Source organism: Gopherus flavomarginatus, chromosome 1 (genome assembly GCF_025201925.1).
Source record: "Gopherus flavomarginatus isolate rGopFla2 chromosome 1, rGopFla2.mat.asm, whole genome shotgun sequence".
In the NCBI taxonomy this organism is placed as follows: Eukaryota; Metazoa; Chordata; order Testudines; family Testudinidae; genus Gopherus; species Gopherus flavomarginatus.
This window is the reverse complement of record NC_066617.1, coordinates 60,711,572-60,729,235: the sequence shown is the minus strand read 5'-3', so window position 1 is coordinate 60,729,235 and position 17,664 is coordinate 60,711,572. Positions and strand designations below refer to the sequence as shown.

Sequence of the window (17,664 nt, the reverse complement as noted above, 5' to 3'; positions counted from 1 at the left end):
AGCCGGAGTAAAGGTAAGGAAAAAACAAAACTGCTGGTACACAGTGAACTGGTAACAATTACATTTTACAAAATGGAATACATGATCTATTGAGATATAATAATTGAGGCCCAGTCCTGCACGCAGCTCCATATGAGGGACCCCTGTTTTCATGTAGAGCTATTTTCAAGATTAGGGCCTTACTCTACACTTCTGCTCCCTAATAATATATAGTTACACACACACATGCACACTGTGACTGTCATATGTCTGTGTGTTTGTGTGTACCACTACTTGTACAGTGAATAGTAAATGTGAGTAAAATTTTCAAAAACACCTCTGTCACTTACCAAAGTCATAGGACTTAGGAGCCTAAGTTACTTAGCGGTTTTGAAAAATTTATGTTCTCAAAATATTATGTTTATCACAGGTAGCTTACATGTGGAAAATAAAAACAGCAGGATTTTGGGGGATATGAGGGAGGGTTAGGGTAGGGGGATAGGCATTAAAATAAATTTCCTCTTTAATTACTGAAAATTGTTGAAGTTTAAATCTAATTGTATCAGTGTGCTTCAGGAGTGAATGACAACCAAATGAAGAGCTTCTGTATTTTAGTAGCTCCAGCTGAGCAGTTCATTTGCTCTGCAGATAGGAATGAATTATGCCTCCTGAGGCTACAAACTTGCTTTCTGGTGCATGGAAACTCAGCCTACTGATCAATGGAAGATTGGAGCCAATGTTTATACTCCTGCTCACAATTTTAGCAGCCTGCTTCCCACACAAGGATGCTGCAGGTGGGCTGCCTTGAGAAAAATGGAAGCGTCTGTTTATGAGGGGGTGATGATGCTGAGGGAGGGACTGATTTTTTTAAAAAGCCAGATAGGCAACTAAGTGTAATTGTCTCACATCCAGGCATCTCGCATGACATTAGAGCATTTCTACGAAGCCAGTTGGGACAAACGAACTTGGTCATGTTCAACAGATGTTTTGTGGGAGCTTGAAAAAAAAAAATTGGATGTAATTACTCATTTATTTTTCTTTCTTCATGCACCAATCCAGCACAATTCCTCAGGGCAGTAACAACCCATAAACAGAAAACGTGTAAATAAAGGAAGAGAAAGCCACCAAAGTAAGATGCCAGCTCCCTCCTCCCTTCAGGCTACACCTAGGACTGGCTAAATGCAGATGCTAATAGAGAGAATCACCTTTAAACAATGACATGTGTCACATGCTCCTGTTTGAGACAATCCACTAAATACGATATTTAAACACAAAATCCAATCCGATATCTATATAATAAGATTCCAGGATTGTCACTCTGAGTGTCACTGTAAAGCCTAGAACAAGGGTTGGCAACCTTCGGTCTGCAGGCGCGGCCTGCCACAGCTCCCAGTGGCTGCAGTTCACCATTCCTGGCCAATGGGAGCTGCAGAAAGCAGCAGCCAGCATGTCCCTGTGGCCTGGGCCACTTCTCCTTCATAGGTCATGTTTTCTAGACCTGTAATTATTTTTGTTAATCTTCTCTGGACTTTTTCCATTTTGTCCACATCTTTCCTCAAATGAGACACCCAGAACTAGACACAGTACCCCAGTTTAGGACTAATCAGTGCGGAGTAGAACAGAAGAATTACTTCTTGTGTCTTGCTTACAACACTTCTGCTAATACATCCCAGAAGAGAAAGTTACTCACCTTGCAGTAACTGAGGTTCTTCGAGATGTGTGTCCCTGTGGGCGCTCCACTCTAGTTCCTCTAGGTGATGGTGCGTCCTGGCGCTGTTGATCAGAGATTTTCGGTAGCAGTGCCTGGCTGGGGCGCATGCACGCAGTTGGTATCTCCCGCCTCGTTGGAATCTTTCTGAGTGCATGCGCCCCACACCCTCCTCAGTTTCTTCTCTACCGTGGAGAATCCTACTAGTACTCCAAAGTAGACGGGAGGAGGGCTGGGAGTGGAGCACCCACAGGGACACACATCTCAAAGAACCTCAGTTACTGCAAGGTGAGTAACTTTCTCTTCTTCTTCGAGTGCTGTCCCAGTGGGTGCTTCACTCTACGTGATTGTATAGCAGTACTCATTATGGTTGGTGGGACTTTGGAGATGCGGCAGTGAGTACTGTACATAGTACTGTATGGCCTACTATGGCGTCAGCCGTGGTGTCCCGCGTGAGAGCATAGTGTTTTGCAAACGTGTTCAGATGACGATGTAGCCACTTTGCAGATGTCAGGAATGGGAACATTGTGTAGGAAGGCAACGGATGTCGGCATGGCTCGAGTGGAATGAGTTCTAATGCCTTCGGGCGGTTGAAGATTTTTCACACAGTAACAGGATCTGATACAGTCAGAGATCCACTTGGATAGGCATTGTTTAGGGATAGCCGTGCCTTTTGATCTTTCGGAAACAGAGTCGTGGAGACTTGCGAAATGGTATAGTCCTGTCTAAATAAAAAGCGATTGCTCGCCTGACGTTGAGAGTATGCAGGGTTGCCTCCTGCGGAGTCTTGTGAGGTTTGGAATAGAAAGTAGGTAAATATATAGGTTGGTTGAGGTGGAAGGTTGATACCACCTTAAGAAGAAATTTAGGATGTGGTCTCAAAGTGACTTTGTCTTTGGAGAAGATTGTGTAGGGAGGGTGGGCCATCAGGTTGCTCATTTCACCAACTCTCCTTGCCGATGTTATGGCAACTAAGAAAGCCACCTTCATGGACATATGGAGATGAGAGGAGGTAGCCAAGGGCTCAAATGGAGGTTTCATGAGAGCATGAAGAACGAGGTTAAGATTCCATGCAGCCGCTGTTGGGTGAATTTCAGGGTAGAGATTTTGCAGGCCCGTGAGAAAGCATTTTATGGTGGGGTGGGTAAAGAGTGAGTACCCATCTAATAGGTCATGGAAGGTGGTAAGCGTCGCCAGGTGCACTTTGATGGAGCTGAGCGAAAGTCCGTCCTGTTTTAGTTTCAGGAGGGTCACGTTATTGGGTGCTAAGTGATTATGTGAGCACCAGAGAGCAAAACGCTTCCACTTCTGCAGATAGGTTTTACAAGTGGAGTCTTTCCTACTGTGCAAGAGGACATATTGGACTTGCTCGGAACAGGCTAGTTCATGGGTTTGGAACCATGAAGGAACCAGGCTGTGAAGTGGAGCTTTTGGAGCTGGAGGGTGAAGAACTCATCCGTCGTCCTGGTAAAGGAGGTCTGGCCTGTTGGGGAGAGCCCGTGGGTGACAGGAGGACATGCGGAGTAGGTAGGGATACCATGTCTGTCTTGGCCAAGCCGGGCCAATAAGGATGACCCTGGGCCTTGTCGTCCGCGATCTTTTGAAGATCCCTGTGTAACAGAGGGATTGGTGGGAAGGCGTACAGGAGGTAGTTGTTCCGTGGGATGAGGAATGCATCTCCTAGGGATGCAGTCCTGAGTCTTGCTCTGGAGCAAAACCGGGGGCATTTCTGGTTTTGGGTCATAGCAAAGAGATCTATTGACGGGGTGCCCCAGAGGGAGAAGAGCTGTTGGAGTATTGCGGGATGCAGTTCCCATTCATGTTCTGTCGAGAAGTGCCTGTTGAGTGCGTCGGTAGTAGTGTTGTGGCAGCCTGGTAGGTAGGAAGCGATGATTTGTATTCGATCTCGTATGCACCAATTCCATAGTTGAATGGCTTCCATGCAAAGGGAATGTGATCGGGCTCCCCCTTGTCTGTTTATGTAGTACATACATGCTATGTTGTCTGTAAAGACCCGCAGATATTTGTTCTTTATGATGGGAAGAAAGTGAAGGCATGCTCTCCTCACTGCTCTGAGCTCTAAGAGATTTATGTGCAGATGCGTCTCTGATGCGGACCACCGGCCTTGTGCCCTGTGTCCCCCTGGATGCGCTCCCCAACCGATTAGGGAAGCATCCATGGTGAGCATGAGCGTTGGGGATCGTTGCTGGAAGGAAACACCTGTGCAGAGATTTTCTGGACTTGTCCACCACTGTAGGGAAGCTATAACATTGGGAGGAGGAGTTAGTAGCATCCCTAAGGTGTGCCTGTTGAGTTTGAAACTGGAGTTGAGCCAGCCCTGGAGACATCTCATGTGTAGCCTAGCGTGTTGAACCACGAAGGTAGTGGCTGCCATGTGGCCGAGGAGCTGTAGGCAGATTGTTGCTTGTGTCCTGGGACAAATAGAGAGCGTGCGTATGAGCTGCGTGATAGCGAGGAATCTGTTGTATGGGAGCGAGGCCCTGCTCTGGGTTGAGTCGAGATGAGCTCTGATGAACTCGATCTGTCGTATAGGTGTCAGGGTGGATTTTTGGAAGTTTATTTGGAGGCCTAGACTGTGAAAGAGGGAAATGGCGAAACGCGTAGTTTGAAGTGTCTCGCCATAGGAGTTGCCCTTGATGAGGCAATCGTCCAGGTAGGGGAACAGTGTGAACCCGTGTTTGCGGAGGTGAGCCAAAACCACAGCTAGAGTCTTGGAAAAAAGTCTTGGTGCTGTGGAGAGTCCGAAAGGAAGAACTCTGTATTGAAAATGGTCACGACCGATTGTGAATCCTAGGAAGCGTCTGTGAGCTGGATGAATTGATATATGAAACTAAGCATCCTGTAGGTCGAGGGCTGTGAACCAGTCCCCTTGATCCAATGCAGGTATTATTGTGCCCAGTGTGACCATCTTGAATCTTTGTATCCTCACGAATTTGTTCAGTCGGCGTAGGTCTAGTATAGGCCTCCATCCGCTGGTCTTTTTCTGCGTTAGAAAGTAATGGGAGTAGCAACCTGTGCCTTGATGTTGCATCGGCACAGGTTCCACTGCGCCTAGTTGCAGAAGATGTGCCACTTCTGTGCGAAGTAATTGCTCATGAGAAGGGTCCCTGAAGAGGGACGGGAAAGAGTAGGAGGGGAGGATATAAAAGGGATGGAGGAACCGGCCTGAACTATTTCGAGGACCCAGCAGTCCTGTGTAATCTACTGCCAGGCATGTTGGAAATTCTGGAGGCGGTGGCCAAATGGGCAAGTAAGCAGTGGAATCAAGAGGTGGTTGTGCAGGCCTTCGACCAACATTTCAAAACTGTTGTTTATTGCCCGGACGGAAGGTGGTGGCTTGATTTTGATTTTGTCTGCGCTTGAGGGGTTTAGTACGATTCCTAGTTGTGTCGTATGACCCAGGTTGAGGACAATAGTACTGATGTGTGCGTGGTCTTTGGTAGGGTTGGTATCGTTGTCTCCTGGGAAGGGATGGGTGAATGCCCAGGGTGCGCAGTGTTGCTCTAGAATCTTTCAAGGTATGGAGGGGTTCATCAGTTTATTTGGAGAAAAGTTTGTCCTTATCAAAGGGGAGATCCTCCACTTTGGTCTGGAGTTCTTTAGGAATGCCAGATGCAGACAGCCATGAGGATCTAAGCATAACCATAGCAGTTGCAGTGGTACAGGCTGCTGTGTCCGCCGTGTCTAAAGATGCCTGTAGGGCCGTTCTGGAAATCAGTTGGCCCTCACTCAGGATTGATTTGAAGTCTGCTCTTCTATCCTCTGGAATGTAGGAGGCAAATTCAAAAAGTTTACTGTAATTATCAAAATCATAACTGGCGAGGAGAGCAGAATAGTTTGCAATTCTGAATTGTAGCGTGGAGGATGTATAAAACTTGCGGCCCAGGAAGTCAAAGCATCTAAGGTCCTTGTCTTGCAGGGTGGGTCGATATTGTGACTGTTTCGTCCTCTGTGCAACTGCATCCATGAAAAGAGAGTTCGGTGGTGGATGAGAAAATAGGAAGTCTGCGTCCCTTGCAAGGACATAGTATTTACGTTCTGCCTTCTTGCAAGTTGGTACTAAGGAGGCTGGGGTTTGCCAGAGTGTGTCAGCTGGCTCCATGACTGCTTCATTTATAGGGAGCGCAATTTTTGAGGGCGCAGACGGTTGAAGGATTCTGAGGAGTTTGTGTTGCGTCTCCTGAACCTCTTCTAAGGGGATATCTTGACTGAGTGTCACCCTCCTAAAAAGTTCTTGAAATTGTTTGCAGTCGTCCACGGCCTGTGGAAGTGCAGGGAGGAGGGCTTCATCCGAGCCTAGTGGAGAGTTAAGGGTCGGTGAGTTAGGATATGGTGCGTAGCTCCCAGTCTCAGGAGGGGGCTCAGGCACCCTAGAAGTGGACGGAGCAAGAGATTGAGGCATGGAAGGAGGATGATTGGTAGGAGGATGTTGCCACGGGTACCACTGAGGCCAAGACATAGGGTAGGAGAACCCAGGTCCCGCCCACGGGGGGGGCAAAGTAGGGAAACTGAGGTTGTTGACCTTGAGCCATTACCTGAGGTGGTAGAGGTGCCTGTGGAGGAGAAGCAGGAGACGAGAACTCCGCTTGCCGCTGTAAATCAAGTTCCCCATCAGTGAAAGCCAGTTCAGGTGGAGAGAGAGGCGGTTCAAGAAATGAGTCCTGTATGTCTAGGAGCGGAGAGTTAGGCTCAGGTGGCACTGAAAGGTCACTTTGGGTGAGAAATTGTTGCTCCTGCTCCCTGGGCTGAGCCTGCTCTCTGCTCTAGCTCATTAGTAGGAGAAAGTGAGAATGAGAGTGTTGCTGCAGACTGCTTAGAGGTGCCCTGCAGGAGGTCTTCTGCTGGTGTGCGGGTAGAAAACAGGCTCGGTGCTGACATTCTTCTCGGTGCCGAGACTGAGTGCACTGTCGGCACTGCGGCCGTTTTCGCTGTTGCGGCTGAGCGCGCTGTCAGCACCGCGGCCGTTGTCCGTGCCAAGGAGGAGCGCGGTGCCAGCGCTGTGCCCATTTGCGGTGCCGAGGGGGAGCGAGGTGTCCGCGCCGCGGCTGTTTGCGGCGCTGAGGGGACCAGATCCACAAGGACCTTCCCGGCGCAGGAGGTCGGGTCGCTGCCTCTGTGCTCTGTCACAGCTGTGGCTGAGGCATTAGAGCAGGCTGAGGCTCCTGTCTTTGGTGCTGTCAGCACAGAGGGCAGGGATCTCGCGGGAGACACCCGATCCTTGTTAGAGTCTCTTCTGTGAGACTGTTGTGCTTCTTGCTTCCGCTCCAGGGAGGGTGAAGCAACGCTTTCCACCGGTTTCGATCTGGCTGGGGAGCGTGAGGGAACGGGTTTAGCCTTTCCCGTCTCCGACAGTGGCTGTAAGGATTTTTCCATCATCAGGATTTTGAGCCGCAGATCCCTGTCATGACGAGCTCTTGACTTGAGGCTCGCGCAATGGAGGCACTTTGCGGGGATGTGGGTGTCCCCGAGGCACTTCACACAATGTGAGTGCCCATCTAACCATGGCATGGAATCCTGACAGGAGATGCATTTTTTGAATCCTGAAGCTCCTGGCATTATGAATTAGAGATGGCCAAGGAGAGTGTCTCAATGGGAGACAAGCCTGAGGGGCTTTTTTTTTTTTTTTTAAACTAACTACCTATGTAACTATACAAAAGGAAGGGAAACAACTGGGAAAACTGGGAAGTAATTAATAATTATTTCTATGTTCTTTGTTACTGTTTCCTATAGAGACCAGGGAAGAGAAGGCAGCACTGCCCCGAGTCCCGTCGTCAGCCAAGGACGGTTGAGAAGGAACTGAGGAGGGTGTGGGGTGCATGCACTCAGGAAGATTTCAACGAGGCGGGAGATACCAACTGAGTGCATGCGCCCCAACCAGGCACTGCTACCGAAAATCTCCAATCAACAGCGCCGAGACGCACCGTCACCTAGAGGAACTAGAGTGGAGCACCCACAGGGACAGCACTTGAAGAAGAATAATGATTGCCTTTTTTGAAACAGTGTTACACTGTTGACTCATATTTAGCTTGTGGTCTACTCTGTCCCCTAGACCAGTGGTTCTCAAAACTAGGGCCACCGCTTGTTCAGGGAAAGCCCCTTGCAGGCTGGGCTGGTTTGTTTACCTGCCACGTCTGCAGGTTCGGCCGATAGCGGCTCCCACTGGCCACGGTTGGTCCTCCAGGCCAATGGCGCTGCAGGAAGGGAGGCCAGCACATCCTTCAGCCCGTGCCGCTTCCTGCAGCTCCCATTGGCCTGGAGCAGGGAGCCGCAATCGCCCGAACCTGTGAACGCGGCAGGTAAACAAACCGACCCGGCCCGCCAGGGGCTCCCTCTGAACAAGCGGCAGCCCTAGTTTGAGAACCACTGCCCTAGATCCATTTCTGTAGTACTCCTTCCTAGGCAATCATTTCCCATTTAGTATGTGTGCAACTGATTATTCCTTCCTAAGTGGAATACTTTGCATTTGTCCTTATTGAATTTCATCCTATTTACTTCAGACCATTTCTCCAGTTTATCCAGATCATTTTGAATTTTAATCCTATCCTCCAAAGCACCTCCAACTGGACCCAGCACTGATCCCCGTGGGACCCCACTCTATATGCCTTTCCAGTTTGACCGTGAACCACTGATAACTATTCTCCGGAAAGAGTTTTCCAAATAGTTATGCACCCACCTTATAGTAGCTCCATCTAGTTTGTATTTCCCTAGTTTGTTTATGGGAAGGTCATGCACAACAGTATCAAAACCCTTACTAAAGTCAAGATATACCATGTCTAACGCTTTCCTGCTATCCACAATGCTTATTAACATGTAACAAGAAAGCTATTCGGTTGGTTTGATACAATTTGTTCTTGACAAATCCTTGTGGACTGTTACCTATTACCTTATCATCTTCTAGGTCAGGCCTGCACAACATACGGCCCTTGCCGCTTTAAGAACTGTGCAGGCCTGTTTTAGGTGTTTGCAAATTGATTGCTTAATTATTTGCTCCATTATTTTTCCAGGTACATAAGTTAAGCTGACTGGTCTGTAATTTCTCAGGTTGTCCTTATTTCTCTTTTTATAGATGGGCACTATATTTGCCCTTTTCCAGTGCTCTGGAATCTCATCTTCCAATACTCTTCAAAGATAATCACTAATGGCTCAGATATCTCTTCAGTCACCTTCTTGAGTATGCTAGGATGTATTTCACCAGGTCCTGGTGACTTTAGGACATCTAATTTGTCTAAGTAATTTTTAATGTGTTCTTTCGCTATTTTAGCCTCTTTTTAGCAAATCATCTTTTGAGTTTCTTTGTTTATCAATCAAACTAACTAATAGAAGCCTCAGTGGAAGTTCTGTGTGTTCCTTTTTTTCACTTGACAAGGCGTTTGGCAGTATCATTCTGTAAAAGGATGAGAAATGCAGTAGGGAATAATGAGGAAATGAAAATGAGTAAGGCTGAGATTTAGTCACAGAGGTCACAAAATCTGTGACATCTAAAGACCTCCGTGACTTCAGCCAGTGCCAGCAGGTGGATGCCCCCGCAGCTCCACGCTGCCCCTGTGGGTAGCATTGGGGACCCTGCCGCTCTCTGCCTCCGCGGGCACCCAGTGGGACCCCCAGGCTTCCTGGTCACCCCGAGCGGCATGGGGGAACCCCAGCAGCTCTCTGCCTCCATGGATTGGGGGCGGATCCCCACAGCTCCCAGCCACTTCTGCAGGTGGCAGGGTAGTCCCCCAGAGCTCTCCGCCTCCGTGGGTGCCAGAGGGGATGCCAGAGCTCCTGGCTGCTCTCCTGCTGCCCAGGGAGGAAGGGTGGGCCCGACGCAACTCAGCGCTGCCAGCAGGGAGGGCCCCTGAGGCTCTCAGCCTTCCAGCAGCTGCTCAGGCTCTCTCTTTTGTCATGGATATTTTTAGTAAAAGTCAGGGACGGGTCACAGGCTTCTGTGAATTTTTCATTATTGCCTGTGACTTTTACTAAAAATATCCATGACAAAATATTAGCCTTAAGAATGAGGCATAAGAATAAAAACTACCTCAAAAAAGGATTGGTTTTGGGGTTTTTTTAGTCTATGGCAGTAATATGGCAGAACCACAGGTGATATATTTCAAGTTAAAAAAAAAATCACACATATTTTTCTCTCACTCTCTTCCTCAACATCTGAAAGAATAACTGTCTGTTAGAAAATGTTTCTCAGAGCTGTTAATTCAGATCAGCTCTGTGTCTAGGAAATAAATATCCACAGTCAATTATTTTAGTTAAAAACAATAAGGTCAATCCTTGATAAGACACTTCTACCATTTTCTATATACATAGGATCTTTAATGAGGTTACTCAAAAAAATCCAACTGCACAAACACGAAAAACCTCCCACACTCTGTACTCTAAGCAATGCATAGCTGATGTATCCATTTTAGGGAAAAGATATTACTTACCAAAATCTCATGAACCCTTCTGCTGCACATTGGGAATTTTCTTTTGTTGTCAAACAACTTTTATTCAAATCAAAGCTCATGTGTAAATCAGAATAATGTACATCTTTGACTTTTATTTAGATTTTCAAATTTTTCACAAAGTAGCATGTGTTCTCACAGTCAAAAGAAAATTATTAATCTTTAGACAAGAAATCTCTTCAGGAAAAGAGCTAAGGCATCACACAGATTTCAGAAGAAGTCTAACTTGATGAAAGTGCAGGAGTACCATCCTTATGATCAGGCATCAGTATTATTTAGTATCCATAATCTACATATACTAAATACTGAAAAAGTACACCACTACCCTGATATAACGCGGCTGTGGGGAGCCAAAAATCCCTACCGCGTTATAAGTGATATTGGGGTAGCGGTGGCAGGGCTGCAGCGGTGATTTAAAGGGCCCGGGGCTCCCCGCAGCAGCTCTGGGCTCTTTAAATCGCCGGCAAACCCCGCTGCCACAGCCCCAGGGTAGCAGCAGCAGGGCTCCAGCGGTGTTTTAAAGGGCCTGGGGCTCTCCACAGCAGCCCATGGCCCTTTAAATTGCCGGCAGGCCTCGTTGCTGCAGTGGCAGGCCTCTGGCGGTGATTTAAAGAGCTCCGGGCTCCGGACGCTGTGGGGAGCCTGGACCCTTTAAATCGCCAGCCCAGCCCTGCTGCCGCAGCTCCGACGGTGACTTAAAGGGCCCGGGGCTCCCTGCAGCAGCCACAGCCATGGACCCTTTAATGCACTGCCCGAGCCCCGCTGCCAGAGCCCTGGGGTAGCAGCGGCAGGGCTCCAGTGGGGATTTAAAGGGCCCTAGGCTCCCTGCAGCAGCCAGAGCCCTGGACCCTTAAAGTGCCACCATAGCCCCGCAGCTACTGTGCTATATGCGAACCTGTGTTATATCGGGTCGTAGTATAGTAGGGTAGCGGTGTAATAAAAGTTTCTTAACTCAACGCCTAAGAACACTAACCCAAACAAAGATTTCTCTGATTCCCGCCCCCTATAATCTGTCTTCCTCTTACCACCCTCAAATTAGTTGATATCTCTTTTGCTCTAATTCAGAATATGAAAAGTTTCTTAAAATGAATTCTCCTTACATGAAATTAAGGGATATCTAACTATATGCTGTGCTAAAATAACTCTAGAGAATGTAATAATTTTGAATATGATCAGGAATGTTCCTGCAAAATGATACTGAGCTGTACAAACTGAAATAATCTTATTTACAATAGGACAGTAGATGCTAAATGTCATATTAAGAATGGATACAAACTATAGCCTACGCTGGTGGTGAGGTACGATGAAGCTCGCACTTATAAAGGTAAATAAAATTTAATCTCAGAAAGAAACTAAGGCCCCCTATCCTCCAAGCTGATCTATGCAACAGACTCATATACCTGTGTAGAGTCCATCAGATTTGATTGCAGGATCAGAAGCTATGGTGGAAATAAATAGCATCCTTTTTGACCAATGGACAAACACTATTTTCGACTGACTGGAGTAAACCTAAACTGAAACGTTTATTATCCTTTACAGATCTCCAAACCCAAAAACTAACTTATTTCAGTAAGCTCAAAGACCATAGTAGAAGTATAATCAACTGAGACATTTAATGATAGCTATACAGAAAAAATCGTTTGAAATTCACTCCTCAGAAATATATTTATGTGAGAGCTACTAACAAAATGTGTAAGAACAGAATATAAAACATTACACAAAAGTACAGATTGCCACCTAATAGAACACTTATTCTAAGTGAGGAGGCAAGATATCGACAACTTTGAGAGCAAGAAATGATAAAACAAATAATTTTAAGATTCTAAAATACAAGCGACTATTTTTAACCTTCAAAATAACAAAGCAATTAAATAATAGAAAAGTAAACATAAGGAGTTTTCCCTTGATGCATAATCAAGTTGCAACCTGTTAGACTAATTCTTTTAAATAAATTTAAACTACACTACTATACCTGGCATAAAAACAGAATGAGAACTGTCAGAACAACTTAAGTGGGAGCACAAAAACAATGATTTTATGAAGATTTTAAATCCCACATGGGAGATAATATCAGAATAGCAATTTTACATTTTGACATATCTGTTTCTTTTACAAATCATATTTGGTAAAATAAACACAAAAAGTTTGCTTAACCTACCTGCGTGACCATGCTTTGTATATATGTTGTTGGATGCTGCTGCTTTTGCTGAACAGCGCTTTCTATTGCTACTTTAGCTACAGTGCTTGGATCCGCTCCAGCTGGCACAGCAACCATAGTTGCACTGCAACCAGCATTGTTGGGGTCACTGATTGTAACAATTCTAACTCCTACTTTATTTGGAATTCCTGGAACAGTTTCCCGATCATTATCTTCTGCTGGCCTCTTTACAGTTTTGCATTCTGCTGTGCCATTAGTAGACCGAACTTCAGATGACAGGGTAGACTGGGACACTCTAGGGCCTGAGTGTGGAACTGCTATGATCTGATGCCCCTGTATAACAGAGGCTGTAGAATGTGGTGAGACAACTACACTTGGGCGTTGCTGAGGCACATCTGAATTCAAACTTGAAGCTAAAGGTCCATTAGGTAAATCAGTGTTGGTACCACTAAATTGCTGGGTTAACAGTTTTGCAGCTTCCTGTGTACCGCTTACAACAGGTGAACTACTCAAAGTTAATATAGGCCCATTAGAAATCCTTTCCCCTTGATCACCTTTGGCGGTCTCTTGCTGCGTGACATCTGAATTCCCTTGTTCCACTGGAGAGATCTCACCATTTCCTACATGATTGGAAGTTTTGTGATTTGGAATGCTTTTGCTCAGATGAGAGCCATCTCCTTTATCAAAATCACAGATTCCATTAACTAGAGGCTTCTTCAAATCACTTTTAAATTCCTGTGTGTCCATTTGTTCAAAGTTCTGCTTTCCAGGAGCTCCATTCTCACCCAATTCTAATGATGGCCCGTTACTGACTTGAGAGCACTGATTGGCCTCATTTTGAGTTTTCCCTGAGTTAGAAGGAGGTAGACTGGAGTCATTATACTTTCTCCCATTTAAAAGACTTCCCACCTGCATTTCATTTTCCTTTGCATCCCCATTACTGGTGTTCGCAGCTCCTCTTCGGCAAGAGGGATTTTCCATAACTTCAATTTTACGTTCATGAACGTGTAAACCTGTTGCTTCCTTTGCTTCTTCCTCCTTTTGGCAAATAATTTTATCACCTTTGAATGGAGGAGCAGCAGCACATGGTGATTGTCCAGCTGGAGGTGCTTGAGTAGCTGGAAGTGTTTGCACCTGAAGCCCAACTCCTGTCTGTGTTCCACTCATTGAGATTCCTGCTGGAGCAATGAGCTGAGTTGTATTTCCCTGACTCACAGTTGCAGTAGCAAAACTAGTATTTGGCACAACTGTTATGGTAACTTGGTTGCCAGAAGTCCCTTGGAAAATGGTTGCTGGGCTATTTGAGATCAACTGGCCCGGCAATATTTGTAGATTAGAAATGGGTACTGTTTGTACTGCCCCTTGGGGCTGGATTGCACTCTGGACCAGCTGAACATTTTGCTGTCCAACCAAAAGCTGCTGAGCTGGAGACTGTCCTTGAACTCCAAAACTTGGTGCTTGGTTATTGGCCACCTGATAAACCACCTGAGGGCTAGGAGCTCTTGCATTGTTAGGTGGAGGAATCTGTGGAGCTGGGAGTATAAGCTTACCACCAGGAGTTGAAGGGCCTCGTTTTGGAAGAAGCAGCTGTTTTATCAGACTAGATTCACCAGAGGAAGGCTGACCAACTCCTGCATTAGGTTGCTGTGGCTGAACTTGCATTTGTACCGGTTGTTGTTGCTGGACTTGTACTTGTACCTGTTGTGATGGCGCAGGTGTATGTTGCTGCTGTTGCTGCCTCTTCACAGAAAGCATCTGACTGACAGTAGGAGGGGGTCCTTGTGACTGAGTAGTAGATGGAGATGACATTACTGTAGGAACCTGGTTATTTGTAACTGGTCCAGGAGATGGTGAGGAAGATGGAGTTATATTTGGTTGTCCAGTCAACTGGACAGTTTGACCAGCTGGAATAGAAGCTGGATTAGTTAGCACAATTTGGTGAATGGCTGGTGCATATGTTTGACCTTGCTGAGTTGGCTGACTTACAATCACTACACTTTGTTGGGATGGTGGCTGCTGCTGCTGCTGCATGGGTTGCTGTACCACTGTAGATGGGACTTGCTGAGAAGGTAGCGGCTTTGGCGCAATATTCTGAAACCCTACCCTAGAAGTTTGTGGATTTTGGACACCAGCAATAGTAACCACCTGGCCAGCTGCAACTTGGAAATTCTGTACTGTAGTGGCAGAAACAATATTGGATGCAGAGGTTGTGACATATTGTTGGGGTGCTATGATGACTGTGTCTTGTTGCTGGTTACCAGCAGAGGGCTGCTGAGATGAAGTTTGCAAAGGTTGTGACGATGTAGTGATTAACTGTTGACCCTGTGAAACTGCTGAAGTGCATGCTGGTAAGTTCTGTACTCTGCCAAATATATGACCCTGAGGTACAGCTTGCTGAATTACCGTAACAGGAGTGCCTGAAGGTATCTGTCCTGGTACTACTGCATGTAGTGGAGATTGTTGTTGAATTACAGGTTGGTGGTGAAGCAATGTCTGAGAACTGACAACAGCAACAGATGGTTGTGGTCCTGCACTGCTGTGATTTTGATTAGAAGCTTGTGCTGCTCCACCTACAGCAATAGTAACAGGAACTGCAGATTGGGAAACCGAGCTCTGTATTACTGTGGCCTTGACTACCTCACAGGAAATTGGAGTTTTATTCTGAATGACAGTCACTGTAGCATTTTGTTGCTGCTGTGTATGAACTGAAGGATTTTGAGGAATTCTAGAAACAGTCTGTGCCACAGTGTGAACACCTTGAATTGGAAAAGACATCTGTGTTGCTGTCAGATTCGAAGATTGATTGTTAACTGGGATCCTCTGAAAATGGTTTCCTACACTTTGTGGTCCATGTGGGATTCCTGTTGACCCAAATAAAATAAAAAAATCAGAAGTCTCAATGCAAAAATCCAAACGAAAGCAAAACACACAAATATGAAGAATCAAAAATCCCAAATTTGAAATTATCATTACAGCCAAATGAAGTAGTTTCTAAACTCAACTATAGCATGTCCGGATTAGTAGTGGACATAAGAGTGGCTTGTCTGGTGACATGCAAATTTAGGGCTTAGATGTCAAATGCTATGCAATGTCTACCCAGATACTACTTAGCAACACTATCATCCAGCACTATAAAGCATTAAACAAAAAAATTAAATAACTAGTTTCTCAAAACTTCTTTTCACTGGAGTTTGCTTTGTTTTACTGTAGTTTCAGAAGCAACAAAAATGGATGCCATATAAAATATAATGTAAAAGATAAAGAACCTGCTGGTGAAGGAGACGGAGATACATCAGGAACAGAATCAACCCGGACGACAGGGGTAGAAGAAGTTGGTTGTTGCTGATAGTACATCTGAATGGGAAGTGGTATAGCTCTCCTTTTAACTCCTACTACATGTATATGCGCCTGCCCATTGTTATTTGGATCCTCTACTCTCTTCACTGTGTGATTTGGAAAGACAGTTCTGCCAAACACAAACATACAGCTATATACGTAACAAAAATTCAAACCTTTCCCAGTATTATTTTTTTTTCTTTTCAATTTTTAGCACATCAACTCTGCTCTATACGCACAGAGGACAAACATATTTACAAAAGCTAAGAAGTCAAATACTTCATTGTGTACCTAACTGCAAAATCCAGATCCTAGGATACTCATGTTAGGCAGTCAGGATTACATATTCACTCTGCCAAAAAGAGAAGCAATGGGCATGGGAAGTCTCCATTCTATTTTTCAAACAGAAGAGTATTTTTCAATGGCTGATATTTTGTGACAGCATCTATCCCTGTTTCTGCAGAGATGCAGCCAGAGTGAAATGCTAAGATGCTTTTTTTAGAAGGCTACCTCTATGGGGACTGACAGGTTCACCAGAATTAGCATTTCCAAGATTTTGGACAAGAGAAATGAAAACTGTAACCCCCAAAAGCTAGAAGTGGAAGAAATATATGGCCAAACACATACAGCAAGCTCTAACAAAGTCTTGAAAAAGAACAAAATAATTGCATTGAACTCTCAAACTTTTTTTTTTTTTTAATACTTAAAATTCCAAATGCTAACAGATCAGAGCAGTCTTTAAAACTCATTTGAGAGTAGGTATTTCCCTAAAGAAGTTTGAAGTTGCAGATTAGCACTAGGCATCCACAATCTTCTGTTTATTCTTCTATAGACTCTTCACCTTACCGAAGACATTTATAAAATCCAGTTGATGTTAGGATTCCACCTCGAGCTAATTTACTGCAGGTTGAGAGATATTCAGAGTACATTTCTGCTCGAGAGACTGAGCAATCTGAATTCACCTCAAAATGTGCATTCAACCTAAAAATGGAGAAAGAAAAATAAATAATGAAACATGCTGCAACATGGACATTTCTTTTTAAAGGGCTGAAACGCTATTCTCTGGCTGAGTAAAGGATTTTGGACAATCTGTAACACGGCTGCTAATATAAATTATCGAAAAGAGCATTTTAAAGTGCTCTCCTAAAAAAACCTCCTCAATACAATGTAATTTTATCTTTCACAATGTAAACCTCAATGCCTAAAGTTAATACAAGAAAAAGCACTAAGACAGATGGCAAAAACTGATCACATAACATCCTGTTGAGATTACTGTTTATGTGTATGATATGCAAGACTTAGTAATATATTCACAAACCAAAAACTTATCTGAGAAAATTTCAGACTGAAAAGGTGTTTCAATGAAGTCCCCAGAACAACTTTATATATTCTCTACAAAATTCTACAACTTTAAAAAGGAAAAAAACACTACGTAAAACCCACAAATGTTAGAATGTCTGGAAATTGACAGCTCAGTTCCTCACTGCCATATAATCTTTAATCATCTCCTCACCCCACCCAACTGTGTCTATCAGTTAAACAAACTATATATTTAAAAGCTTCAACCTTTTAAACTTTAGATCAAAAGTCAGATATAGTTTAGCATTGCATACTCATTCTCTATCAAAGGTTTCCATCAAAAATTTGCTGACCTGACAAGCCAAAATAAGTTTTTCAGACTGATCTGGTAATTGAGATCTACTGCAATACACAGGAAAATCAGAGATATAGTAACAACCTTACCCTGAGCTACCAGGATCATAAGGGACTATGAGTGCTACAGAGGCAGAACATTCATCCCTGGAGGCAAGCAGTGTGAAGGTCTATGTTGTCCTCGAACAACTGGCTCTGGCCAATGCTCCAGGCAATATCAATAAATTCCCAGGGAGCAAGGCAATGTGTGGTTCCTGAAGGACCTCCACAAAAGCACAGCCAACCAAAAAAAAAAAAAAAGGATATTTTCCTTAACTGGTAATTTTTATTTCTTTGAGATCCTCTATGCGAGCCCAGAAAGTTGGAAAATAGTT

At 44.9% G+C, this 17,664-nt stretch overlaps 1 protein-coding gene across 3 annotated transcripts in view; it reads right to left on the bottom strand.

Annotated features, from left to right (window-relative positions):
- Positions 1–17,664, bottom strand: part of ARID2 (AT-rich interaction domain 2) — a 165,731-nt gene that overhangs the window by 33,342 nt on the left and 114,725 nt on the right. For all 3 annotated transcript variants that reach the window (XR_007772046.1, XM_050936013.1, XM_050936014.1), the window contains 3 exons: positions 16,484–16,618; positions 15,568–15,767; positions 12,302–15,162 (listed from right to left, as the gene is read on the bottom strand). Coding sequence is in view for 2 of the 3 variants with exons in the window: in XM_050936013.1 (XP_050791970.1) it covers positions 12,302–15,162; positions 15,568–15,767; positions 16,484–16,618 (3,196 nt within the window). In the remaining variant the exon portion in view is untranslated. The remainder of the gene's footprint in view (positions 1–12,301; positions 15,163–15,567; positions 15,768–16,483; positions 16,619–17,664) is intronic.